General features: G+C 39.8%; 1 protein-coding gene across 1 annotated transcript in view; it reads right to left on the reverse strand.

The window, feature by feature from the left end:
• Positions 1 to 8,616, reverse strand: part of RIOK2 (RIO kinase 2) — a 28,279-nt gene extending 19,663 nt beyond the window's left edge. Inside the window, exons 1-4 of the mRNA XM_011944322.1 lie at positions 8,440 to 8,616; positions 4,237 to 4,375; positions 2,808 to 2,924; positions 2,190 to 2,365 (exon numbers count right to left, since the gene is read on the reverse strand). Coding sequence (XP_011799712.1) covers positions 2,190 to 2,365; positions 2,808 to 2,924; positions 4,237 to 4,375; positions 8,440 to 8,505 — 498 coding nt within the window. The 5' untranslated portion in view covers positions 8,506 to 8,616. The remainder of the gene's footprint in view (positions 1 to 2,189; positions 2,366 to 2,807; positions 2,925 to 4,236; positions 4,376 to 8,439) is intronic.
• Between the last annotated feature and the right edge of the window lie 5,109 nt (positions 8,617 to 13,725).

Genomic DNA, 13,725 nt, shown 5'->3' on the forward strand with positions numbered 1-13,725 from the left:
AAAAAAAAAAAAAAAGAAATCTCCCATGATTAGTGAAAATGTAAGTATACAACCCACTCAAAGAACAAGCTGAATCCTCAAGGAACAGTGTGTTCACATACTGTAGCAATCTTCAAATTTTTTTGAAAAATGAAGATAAACTATGACAAATCATACTGGCAGAACACAATATTACCTTTTGTTTAACTTAGTTATTGCTGAATATATTTAATTTGGATATTATTATATTTAACAAACCTATGCTGAACTTAATTTTGAAGGCAAAAAGTAAAAAATAAAGGTTTTTTTTTTTTTAAATGTCGGGGAGAGTACAAATGTAGTCCACCAGTACCCCAAAATATGCAGTCAAGTTCCAATATTTGGGGTAACTGCAGGGGTCAGCACACCTGAAGTGCAATGAATAGGCCTAACCCTGAGAAAACTATCTTTTAGAGTTTGGCATTTCATCTGCCAGGTTAAGTATTTTTTTTCTATTTGTATAAATGTATAGGGTACATACAACATTTTGTTAAGTATATATGAGCAGTGATCAAGTCAGGGTATTTAGTGTGTTCATCACCTGAGTACAATACATTTTGTTTACTGTGGGGAAAAGAGAGATCAGCCTGTTACTGTGTCTATATAGAAGGAAGCAGATATAAGAGACTCCATTTTGTTCTGTATTTGAGATGCTGTTAATCTGTGACCCTACGCCCAACCTTGTCCTTGCAAGAGACATGTGCTGTGGTGACTTAAGGTTTAAAGGATTTTGGGCTGTGCAGGATGTGCTTTGTTAAACAAGTGCCTAAAGGCTGCTTGCTGATTAAAGGTCATCACCATTCTCTTAATCTCAAGTAAGAGAAAAGCATTTGCCTCCTGCCTGTTCCTGGGCAATGGAACATCTCGATTGTATGCTTCGTTTACTGAGCAAGGAGAAAATCGCCTTTAGGAATAAGGTGGGACTTGCTGGAGCAATGCTGCTAAAAGGTTTATGGAGATGTTTGCATATGCATCTCAAGGCACAGCACTTTCCTTTAAACTTATTCATGTCACAGGGATTTTTGTTCATATGTCTTATTGCTGATTTCCTCCCTACAATGATCCTATTGTCCAGCCACTCCCTTATCTTTAAGATGGTAAAGATAATTATCAATAAATACTAAGGGAACTCAGAGACCGGTGCCGGCGTGGGTCCTCTGTAAGCTAAGCGCCGGTCCCCTGGGCCCCGCTTTTCTTTCTCTATACTTTGTCTCTGTGTCTTATTTCTTTTCTCAAGTCTCTCGTTCCACCTAACGAGAAACACCCACAGGTGTGGAGGGGCAGGCCACCCCTTCAGTTTACTATGGTCACCCTACTCTGCTATCAAACATTGAATGTATTCCTTCTAATTGTATGTTTGTACCCTTTAACTCACTTCTCTTCATCCTTACCTCTTAAAAACAAAAGATTTTTACCTTTTTTGTTTTTTTGAGACAGTCTTGCTCTGTCAGCCAGGCTTGAGTGCAATGGCACGATCTTCACTCACTGCAACCTCTGCCTCCTGGGTTCAGTAATTTTCCTGCCTCAGTCTCCCAAGTAGCTGGGATTACAAGTGCCCACCACCATGCCTGGCTAATTCTTGTATTTTTAGTAGGGATGGGGTTTCACCTTGTTGGCCAGGCTGGGCTCCTTACCTCAAGTAATCCACCCACCTCGGCTTCCCAAAGTGCTAGTATTATAGGCATGAACCACGGTGCCCAACCAATTTTTACCATTTTTAATATACATATAAATCTATAAATGATGTTTGTTCCTTTATGTGAAACAAAAAACTAGTCAACTTATCTGAGACACTGAGGTTTCTACAGATGATAATTACCTGGTGTTTTCAATTAGAAACAGACATATGTATAGCTATATACATTGAATAGATATATATACATCCACACACACATATTTGTGAGGTAACAGCATCATTAATTATTTTTGGCTCTTCCATCTTGTCAGCATTATAGAATGTGTTGCCCTTATGCATTCGTAACTATTTAAAATACCTTAACATAGAATGGAAAAGAGCCCGAATAATCAACAGTTATTTAGGACTGAGTCTGCCTGTAGGAATTGAATCTAAGGTTAGAGAGATGTGGGGACAACAGAATCACACTTGTCTTTAAGGCCTTTGAGACACATGTATTATTTGGCTAAAAAATGCATGACTATAAAATAAATACCTTCATATAGGCAAATTCCTTCATGGCAGAGAGACGAGATAAATAAAGCCAAGACACATTATGCCTATGTTTATGATAATCACGTTTGTTTTTCAGATTTCGAAAGGAGGTTCTTCCTAGTCTGTGAAGCTTTAATGCAAATTGTTGTCCTTCTTCATTTGCAACAATGTAAATATCTAGAGGCAAAATTTCAAAAACAACCATTATTAAAAGTGTATTCCAATCAGTTAAAACAATTCTAACTTTCTCTGATTTTATTTGTTTCAAAAATGTCATTTTTCCTAATAAAGGTTGAGTATCCCTCCTTATCCAAAACCTTCAGACCAGGAGTGTTTTGAATTTTGGATTTTGGTATATTTGCAAATAAATCATGAGATACCTTGGGAGTTATTAGAATAAAATTAATTCCTGGCATAAATGAACTTTCAATGACAGACTTTCAGAGAGAAAATAGTAACCTACTAATTAAGGGCACCTTCTGATTTGTATTGCTTCCAATTAACTTTCTGATTTACTGTTTAGTTAGAGAAAAGGGAAAATTAAAAGAGGAATGCTTTCTGAAGGGAAAACATAAACTAAAGCAAAGAAAATACTTTGCACAGTACTATTAGCACTTACCTGATTCTTTGCCAACACCCATCTGGTTTCCAACAGACTCAACTACTTGCCTAGAAGAAAGTGTTTTCAAAGCCAGGTAATCATATCCTGCATTTGTCAACCGATAGCCCTGGACAGCTAGACAAAATCAAAGGAGAAAGACCATATTTCAGTTACACTGTACAACCAAGTCACATAAGTTCAAGTCATAAGAAATATTTAACAATGGAAAGTCTTCGTTGGAAAAAGATAAACTACCCAGGCTCACAAGTTTCCAATTTCTTCCTATAATTTGCATTTCTTCTCCAATGTACTGATAATCAAAATGTGACCTAAAGACAGGTCTATAAGTATTTGTGATGAGATAAAAGGAGGAATTTAAGTTCAATTTTTTTCATCAATTTGATCTAGAATTTATGTGTGTTTTTGTATATCCATTATCCATTTCATTTTTCTAGTAATTTTTCTTTTGTAATTTATAAAAGGAAGGATATGTGATAGGCTGGAAAAAACTAATCCCTCACCACAGATGGTTTCAGAAGTAATGATCCAGGGTATGACTGCTGATTGTATTTTCCAAAGATGGTAGCCACAATATCTCTATCCTACATGCTCTTCTGCAGTACCTACATGCTCTCCATGCTCTTCTGCAGTACCTACATGCTCTTCTGCAGTACCTACACGCTCTTCTGCAGTACCTACACGCTCTTCTGCAGTACCTACATGCTCTTCTGCAGTACTCTACATGCTCTTCTGCAGTACCTACATGCTCTACTGCAGTATTTTATATGCTCTTCTGCAGTACCTACATGCTCTTCTGCAGTACTCTACATGCTCTTCTGTAGTACCTACATGCTCTACTGCAGTATTTTATATCCTCTTCTGCAGTACCTACATGCTCTTCTGCAGTACTCTACATGCTCTTCTATAGTACCTACATGCTTTACTGCAGTATTTTATATGCTCTTCTGCAGTAGTCTATACACCCCTCTGCAGTATCTACCTGCTCTTCTGCAGTACGCACGTGCTCTTCTGCAGTACTCTACATGATCTTTCGCAGCACCTACGTGCTCTTCTGCAGTACCTACGAGCTCTTCTGCAGTGCTCTACATGCTCTTCTTCAGTACTCTACATGCTCTTCTGCAGCACCTACATGCTTTTCTGCAGTACCCTACATGCTCTTCTGCAGCACCTATGTGCTCTTCTGCAGTACCTACATGCTCTTCTGCAGTATCCTACATGTTCTTACTACTATTCTTTCTCCACCTTCTTTGATCTGGGTGTGCTCTGTGATTGTTTTGACTAATAGGATATGGCCAAAGTATGTTTTGTCAGTTCTTTGTTTAATGCTTTACTGGTCTGGCAACTTCTACTTCTTGACTTTTGGAACACTTGCTCTGGTGGAAACCGATTACCTGAAAAATCACAAACGGTGCCTCAAAATACTTACTTTTGGTACGCTCCCAAGCTATGAGTTTATGTTTCACTAATTCTCTTAAAATTTTATTACAGCCACCATGTTTAAGGCTGGCTATAGAAGCAATCAAACTGCCGGGAACAATTTCATGGTTCTTCATGCCCATTTCAACCTGAAATTAAAGGAATCATTACATAATAATAATCAACACAAAGCCTTGTCTATCAAAACCCTGTGAAGAAATTAACTTCTCCTTGAAACTTTCCTGACTATGCAGTTCTCCAACTAATTCTGAGACATAATCACTTCTGTCTCTGAAAATATTTTTAAATTGCAATTTGAAATCTAATCACTGATATATATGTAGTCTTTCCATTTCAAGAGTAGGAATTGTGAATGCTAGACATACTGATGACATTTGGTAAATGCTAAAATACTTGATGACACTTAAACATTTGTCTTTAAAAACTACAGATGTGCCAGATATTTATTAAGCAGGTATTTAATGAGAAAGTACTAAATGTAGGCATTGTAGAGGATATAGATATAGATATAGATATATGAATGATAGACTGGATAAAGAAAATGTGGCACATATACACCATGGAATGCTATGCAGCCATAAAAAAGGATGAGTTCATGTCCTTTGCGGGGACACGAAGCCGGAAACCACCATTCTCAGCACACTAACAAAAGAACAGAAAACCAAACACCGCATGTTCTCACTCATAAGTAGGAGCTGAACAATAAGAAGAACACATGGACACAGGAAGGGGAACATCACACACTGGGGCCTGTCAGGGGGTTGGGGACTAGGGGAGGGATAGCATTAGGAGAAATACCTAATGTAGATGATGGGTTGATGGGTGCAGCAAACCACTATGGCATGTGTATACCTATGTAACAAACCTGCATATTCTGCACATTTACCCCAGAACCTATTTTATATATATGTGTGCTTTTTGTCTCTGAGGAATTTTTATCTCATGATGAAGATTTTTAAACATGGTATACATCTAAGTTTATTAGAAGGTTAAGAAGTGATAAGTGCTTAAAAAGGTAGCTCAGGGCAGAATAATACTTCTAGCTGAGGGATCAGTTCCAAGGAAGATGCAAAACTAGAGACTGACATTTAAAAGATGTGGGCATACAGAGAAAACAGACAAGGGGATATTAGTGAAAGAAAAAGATATGAAAATGGCACATATGCAAGAAAGTACTGCCCACAGAGAATAGCTGAGTACAGTGGCAGCTCAGATGGGATAGCATATAGAGTTCATGCAAACACGGCTGGAAGATACTTCTAGGATAAAGAAGGCATTAAAATGTAGACCAAAGAATTTTATACTTTATCCTGACGAAAGCAGGAAACTCTTGAAGATGTTTAGGCATGGGAGACACATGAACAGGGTTATTTTAAGGACATTAATCTACCAGGAATACGCAAATTGGCTTACAGATGGCAAAATCTGAGAGAGTACTCTGGAGAACTAAGACAGAAGTCCAGCTCAGAGGAAAGAGCACCCAGAACAGGGTAAGTGGTAGTGGTAGTGGTACTGGAAGGAAGGAATTAAAGATCTTTAGGAAGTATTATGGGAGAGCTTGGCAATTAAATGTGGAAGGGTAAAGGGAATGGAAAGCCACAACTGGAAGTGAAGAGGAAAAGCAAGTTTTGAGATTATATATATATATTATAGAGCTTGGGAAAAGAGAAAGGGGGTAGAAAAAAATTGAATTTGGTTTGAGCACTAAGAGTCAAATAAAAATGTTTAAAGGAAAATTGGAGGCCAGGTGCAGTGGCTCATGCCTGTAATCTCAGCACTTTGGGAGGTCAAGGTGGGCGGATCATGAGGTCAAGAGATCAAGACCATCCTGGCCAACATGGTGAAACCCCATCTCTACTAAAAATACAAAAATTAGCTGGGCGTGGTGGTGTGTGCCTGTAGATCCAGCTACTCGGGAGGCCGAGGCAGGACAATCGCTTGAATCTGGAAGGTGAAGGTTGCAGTGAGCTGAGATCGCGCCAGTGCACTCCAGCCTGGTGATAGAGTGAGACTCCGTGTAAGAAAGAAAAGGAAGGAAGGAATGAACGAACGAAAGGAAAGGAGGAAAGAAAGAAAAAAAAAAGAAAGAAAATTGGGCCGGGCGTGGTGGCTCATGCCTGTAATCCCAGCACTTTGGGAGGCCGAGGTGGGTGGATCACAAGGTCAGGAGTTCAAGACCAGCCTGGCCAAGATGGTGAAACCCCATCTCTACTAAAAAAATACAAAAAATTAGCTGGGCGTGGTGGTGGGTGCCTATAATCCCAGCTACTTGGGAGGCTGAGGCAGAGAATTTCTTGAACCCAGGAGGCAGAGGTTGCAGTGAGCCGAGACTGTGCCACTGCACTCCAGCCTGGGCGACAAAGTGAGACTTTGTCTCAAAAAAAAAAAAGAAAATTGGAAAGGGGCCTATATTTAGGAATGAAGTTATAATTAAAGGAAAAATTGTCAATTATTTTATAGAAGTGAGAGTTGAAGATATGAAGTGGATGCAATCACTGAGCAAGACATAGTGGAAGAAAAGGAATGTTTGGGAGCAGAACTGTGGGGCAAGTTCATATTGAAAGCTAAGGTCCGTTAGTCAAACAATGATTATTGATATAGGAGGAGTCAAAGAAGTAAAAGGGAAGAGAGGCCCAAGAAAGGGTACCAACACTGGTAAGATTCAACTGAGACTACAATGTCATATTTAATGACTAAGTCATTTCTTGGTGAGCTTTACAAATAATTTAAATATTGCAGCGCCAATGTTTTGGAAGATAAATCTGGCATCATTTTGATGTCTCACCAAAACCTTAACTTTTAAATTAACTCATTCCATGCTTTGTCTCTGCCTCCCCCATCCTCTAACACTCTTATTTTTGACCCCTACTTCTGTCAGAGGCATTAAGGAATGAGTGTGCTGAGGAAGCAGGAAAGGAAGGTATCTTTCAGAAGCGATAGGTTTTCATAGAGAAAGTCCAGCTGATTAGAAGAATCTACATGAGAGACAAAGTAAATATTGTCTTTCAAATTTCACACAGATTTTGCATTTGACAGTTTAATCCTTAAGTGCTATTTAAGATTAATTTTAAAAATCCAACACCTGAAGCCTTAACATAATACAAGAACCGATGTGACTCACATCGAATATCCTGTTACATAATTACACAATATAGGTAGTCCTTATCATGGGGTTCACTCCTTACCAAAAGATAATGGCTCCTAAATGAATGTACTGCTTCACTGTACAAATGTCTCGATCTATGTGTTAATTTCTGTGCCATAAGACTAAGGCCATAAAATCAGATTTTGTTACTCCCCTGATCAAAAACATTCAGTGGTTTCCCCTACACTCTTTACCAAGCCTCCAAGGCTCTGTAGTACATAATCTCTCACCTTTTCCAGCTACATCTCCAACCATTTGTGTCTGTCTCACTTTGCTCCAGCCACTCTGGCCTTTCCTCTCGTCAAAGACTTTTCTGTCTCAAGGCCTTTGCACTTATTACTACTGTTTCCTCTGCCTCCAACTCTTTCCAAGGACTTCACTGGGCTGTCTCCTTCTCACACAGCTCCTATTTTCCCCCATTCATTCTTTCATTTAGCGAATATTTATTCATTATCTACCAGGACGTGCCCCTCCTCTCCACCAGATACATATACTTTCTATGTTATTATCCTTTATCATTTTCATAGCATTTATCCGTTATCCTACTTATTCGTTTACTTGATGATCTCCACTTGTCTGTTTGAATAAGTGAACCTCCTAATGTTGCTACTAAAAACCCGACAAATATGTGTTGACTGAATGAATCAGAAAGACTGCTATGCGACTGAGTCTGTTAGTAAGGAAGTCAATACTATCAAATCTCAGGAGGGGGCCTTAAATCTTTCACAGCTGGTCGGAAGCTCAGGCTCAGAGAAGTTTCCAGGCCACAGAGATGCGAGCGTTCCTTTACTGCGCAAGGCGAATAGCAGCAGAAAAGAAGAAAACTATTAGAAGACGGGACCTTTGCTCTATCTGGCGGAAGGTAAGGTCCCAAACAAAACCTTTTTAAAAATCCAACTCTCTGACGCTGTCTTCTCCATTCCCCCAGCTTCTGCCACGTCCTGGGTCCCAGAGCGTGCCTGCTCAGATCCCAGAAAACTTGCAGGAACAGGAAGAGGTCACACAGTGGTAAGGGGCAAGGGAGAATAGGAACGGCGGATTTCTTACCGCGGTCAAGACCCTGAAGTCATCTCGGCTCATGTAACGCAACTTGGCCACATTCACCTTCCCCATGGCGACCCCTGTCCGAGCCCAGATGCCTCTCCCACGACAGCCAGAAAGCGCAAGGCAGGTCGTTATTCAGGCCTCTAAGCGCTTTACAGCCGCTGGATGGCTCGCGCACGCGCTGCGTCTTACTATAGGTCCTTGTTAATAGATAGAAGTGCTGTTCTCATTCGTAAAGGAAAATAAAACTACTTGTATGTTTTATGAAGCATAATGTATGTAACAAGTGAACGTTTTATTTTTGTGTAATTTTTGCCTTGTGACTGAGTTGGCGGAGTGTAGATGTTCTCTACAATATGCCATTTTTTTCCCCATATCTGTCAGGACTTGCTGCCTCAATGACGCGTTCCGCCTCTGAGAGCAAAGTGGTTGCTTAATGGGAGGAGCAAATTTTCCCCGCAAACAACTACTCTAGGCAAAGTGACTTCCAACAAGAGAGGGGTAAAATAACCTGAGCTAGAGTCCAGACAACCAAATCTGTTAAAGGTAAAGTGGACTGTAATCACACAAGCACGCCCTCTGCTCCTAATTGCGCCTGCTCGAGACACCTCCGGAGGCCATGGTTAATGGAACTCCTGCGCTTGCTCGGTACTTCTCTTAAGTTGGTCCGGGAGGCTTCGGAGTGCGCCTGCGCTGGTTGGGGTAGGCGTTTAAGGTGACAGGTGGAGAGCGCGGCGGTCATCCTTACCTGTCAGGGCGCGTTTACAGAGAAAGTGGGGATTTTGACAGCTCGGCCTGACCTACGCGGGTAGGACTTCGAGGGCCCAGGAGCGATTTAAGGATTTTAGAATAGTTACCCATACTGGCTCTGCAACTCCAGAGTGCAACTGTAAGCTAGTTGTACCCCAACAAAGAGGATGACTATGATCTACTCTGTCTTTCCAGCTAGGATAGTTAGTGCTCTCAACTCAGAATGGAAAAGGAAAAACAGCCTTCTATTCCCTCTGTATTCAAGCCTTTGTCTGCTTTTTACTTGAATGCAGCATATCTTGGATTAACCATATTCAACCAGTGGACATCTCCATTTAAACGAAATTTTTCTTTCTGTACTTAAGAAGTCATAGAAATGATTTTTTTTTTTTCATTTTTGAAACAGAGCCCCGCTCTGTCACCCAGGCTGAAGTACAGTGGCGCGATCTTGGCTCACTGCAACCTCCGCCCCCCAGGTTCAAGGGATTCTTCTCCCTCAGCCTCCAGAGCCTGAGGCGCACACCACCACGTCCTGCTAATTTTTTTTTTGTTTTTAGTAGAGATGGGGTTTCTCTCTGTTGGCCAGGCTGGTTTCAAACTCCTGGCCTCAGGTGATCTGCCTGCCTCAGTCTCCCAAAGCGCTGGGATTACAGGCATGAGCCACTGCGCCTGGCCAAAAAGTTTTTAAAGAAACCAAGTGACTAACTTTATTTGTACAAATTTATAGGGTAATGAGAAATTTCGTTACAAGTATTTAGGGTGTCTGACATCCAAATACAATATATTTTTGTTTAACTATAGTTACTCTACTCTGCTGTCAAACATTGAATATATTCCTTTTATCTGATTCCATGTTTGTAATCTTTAACCCACTGTGTTCATCCTGCTAACTCATCCTTCTCAGTCTGTTATCTATCTTTCCTCTCTCTTCCTCCATGTGGGAGCTCTAAAATTTTTTAGCTCCTACATATAAGTGAGAACATGTGATATTTGTCTTTTTGTGCCTGGCTTATTTTCCTTAAGGTAATGACCTCCAGCCCCATCCATGTTACTGCAAATGGCAAGATTTCATTTTTTATTGCTGAATAGTACTCGATTGTGTATATATACCACATTTTCTTTATCCATTCATCTGTTGATGGACGCTTAGGTTGATTCCGTATCTTTGCTATTGTGAATAGTGCTACAATAAACATGCAAGTGTAGGTATCCCATTGATATACTGATTTCTTTTCCTCTGAGTAGATAGATACCCAATAGTGGGATTGCTGGATTGAATAATTCTATTTTTAATCTTTTGAGAAATCTCCATATTCTTTTCCACAGTGGCTGTACTAATTTACATTCTCATCAACAGTGTATAAGAGTTCTCTTTTCTCCACATCCTCACCAACATCCATTTTTTTTTTTGTCTTTTTAACAGTAGCCATTTGGACTGGGATAAGAGAGTATCTCATTATGGCTTTGATTTTCATTTCTCTTATGGTTAGTGATGTTGAGCAATTTTTCATATACCTGTTGGCCATTTGTATGCAAATAACTAACTTCTAAAGCAAGAATGGAATGGGAATGGAATGGGAAACAGGCCATTTCTGTTTCTACTCCGAATCCAGCACTTTAGCAGATGTTCCTAATCTATTATGGCGTAATTCTTACATTATTTCTCAACATTGCCTCAGACAGCCACCATTAACTGAGTGGAATTGACTAGAATTGCTGTTGGTGAAGTATGCCTTAGGGTTAATCAAATTAAGTCCAAATCTCTTATACTTGGAATATTACTTTTAAAATAAAATCATCATAATAATCAGACCCTTGAAGAGTAAAAGTAAGTGATTGAAGTACAGTTTGGTATTCTGTTCTACTCCCTCATACCATGCTTAGTGATGAGTAAAACAAAACATGTACAGTATTCATTAACACATTCACTATTCATCAAACATATATGCCATACTTTTTTGGTATGTCATGGGGAATCAATCTCAGCCCTTATACCTGTGTTGGAGGGTGAAGAGGAAAAAATTAGAGAGTAGTGTGACACAGATGTGCAAAAGGTGTATCATGTTGGTGTTTCCTCCTCCCTGACCTCCCCTGCCCTAACCCTGTCCTTACAAGTTGCAGAAAACCTTAACTGTCTACAGATCAAAGTTCACATTTAGACTGGCATTCATGATTATGAACAATCTATATCACTATCTTCAAGTAGCTTGTGCTCTTGTTTAATTGAACTACTTTTGTTTTCCCTGTATAACTCCCTTAAATTTCTTTTTCACTAACTTTTCCCTTCACCTGTAATACTTTTCCCTCTACCTGTAATATTACCCCTTCCCCACTATTTTTATTTTTTTCAATCACAATATATGTAAATCTTATCTACCATCAAAATTCTATTCACCACATAAGGTTTTTCTTTATTATTCCTATTTATCTCTATATTAGTTTTCTCTCGCTGCTGTTAACATATTACTGCAAACTTTGATGACTTAAAACAATAGAACTTTATTCTCTTATAGTTCTGGAGGCTGGAAATAAGAGATTATTTTTACTGGGTCAAAATCAAGGTGTTGACAGTACTGTATTCTCCCAAGAGGTTCTAGTGGAGAATCTGTTCCTTGCCTTTTGCAGCTACTACTGGGATTTGGTGACTACTGTCATTCTTTTGGCTTGTGGCACATCACTCCAGTCTCTGTCTCCATGCTTACGTTATTGCCTTCTCTACTTCTGAGCCTGTGTGTTTCCTTCTGTCTCTATCTTAATACAAATACATGTAATTGCACTTAGGATCCACTCAGACCCTTAATAACATCTGTAAAATATTTTTTTCCATATAGGATAAATTCTTAGGTTCTAGAAATTAGTATGTGGATATTTTTGGACGGGTCATCATTCAATCTCTCATACTCCCAAAGGCAAGTAAGTGCTCCACCCTCTAATCTTCTGTAGCCTGTTGTGTTTAATGATTCTGGCCACTTTTTAACCTCTCCTCCTTGCCCATAAGTTAGGTTAATTGCAGAAAAAGTTGAATGTGGAGATTAAATTTAAAGCTTAGATTCAAGAAATAGAAAATTTGTATATTTATATTTAAGATATTATACTAGCTAAAACTCAGAAAAAATTATGATAGATTTTACTGCATATGGGTGGTAGTGCCATACATTTGCATATAAGGGATATCAGTCGTGGGAAAAGACACAGAATGGAATATATGGATGTGTGGAGTTTATGACAAGTTTCAATGAGAGACTTACAACACAAACTTGTTGAATTCAGAAGCATGTTCAGAATACACAGCAGAAATTTATATACCTTTTGACAATAGCTCCTGGCATGCTACAAAGCCCTGGGAGTGATGTGTTGCTTGGCACTGAGATATCACTCAGGTGACATCGTGGTCACAGTTGTTCAGTAATGATCTATCCTAAGATGAAAGTGGTGAACACAAGCAGGACCAGAGGGTGAAAACTGCATGAGCAGGTGGACTGGACTCTTTCATGTCATCCACTACCATTGCCCAAGTCCCTTTCCCTCAACTTATACCTCCATGGGTGATAGTGGGTAAAGCAAAAAAAGCCCACATTAGATTCACGGATGGGTCAGTTTGATATTGTAGTTGAACTACAGCTCCATTTGTGTGTCCTTGAAAGAGAAGTGACCAGGGAATATCCTCCTGATGGGCAGATCTTTGGAAGGTGCACTTCGTCATTCACTTTGTGTAGTCTAAGAGAAATAGTCCTAGGTTAAAATATACATGGACTCATGGGGAAGGGTGAATGGCTTGGCTGGTTGGAAAGGGACTTGGAAGAAGAAAAATTAGTAGATTGGTAAGAAGGATGTCTGAGGTAGAGGAGCATCAGAAAGGATATATGAGTGTGCACAAGAAATGTGAGTAAAGTAACTGGTCCGTGGCCTGGGGGTTGAGGACCTCTGCTTTCAAGTCAAAAGCCTCGAGCCTCCTTTGGCACTACACCACAGTTAAACTTTTTCCTTTGCCTAATCCTACTTCTTTCCCTGCTCTTCTTAAAGAGTTGTTCATAGGAGCACTCTGTATTAATATTCCCACATGCCACTCTGCAGTACAAAGTCGGCTTCGTGGGAAAGTCCACCTTCACCAATGTTTTTCTGGGCCTTCAGCATAGTGATAATGGGACGCTTCCATAAAGGTGGATAGGCAAAATAAGACCTCCAACTGAGAGATATTATCATTGGCTTAACCCCCAGGCCACAGACCAGTTACTTTACTCACATTTCTTGTGCGCACCCATATATCCTTTCTCATGCCCCTCTACCTCAGACATCCTTCTTACCAATCTACTAATTTTGATCGTGGGTATGCTTTTAACTTCACTCATTCAAACAAGTTTTTATTTTGAATGTTTATAATGCATTTTGGTAGACAAAAGTCAGTTCCTTTACTCAAGAAGTTTATAGGTTTAAAGGGTCTTAGGGCCGGGTGCGGTGGCTCAAGCCTGTAATCCCAGCACTTTGGGAGGCTGAGACGGGCGGATCACAAGGTCAGGAGATCGAGACCATCCTGGCTAA

Source organism: Colobus angolensis, unplaced genomic scaffold (genome assembly GCF_000951035.1).
Source record: "Colobus angolensis palliatus isolate OR3802 unplaced genomic scaffold, Cang.pa_1.0 Scaffold23, whole genome shotgun sequence".
Classification (NCBI taxonomy): Eukaryota; Metazoa; Chordata; class Mammalia; order Primates; family Cercopithecidae; genus Colobus; species Colobus angolensis.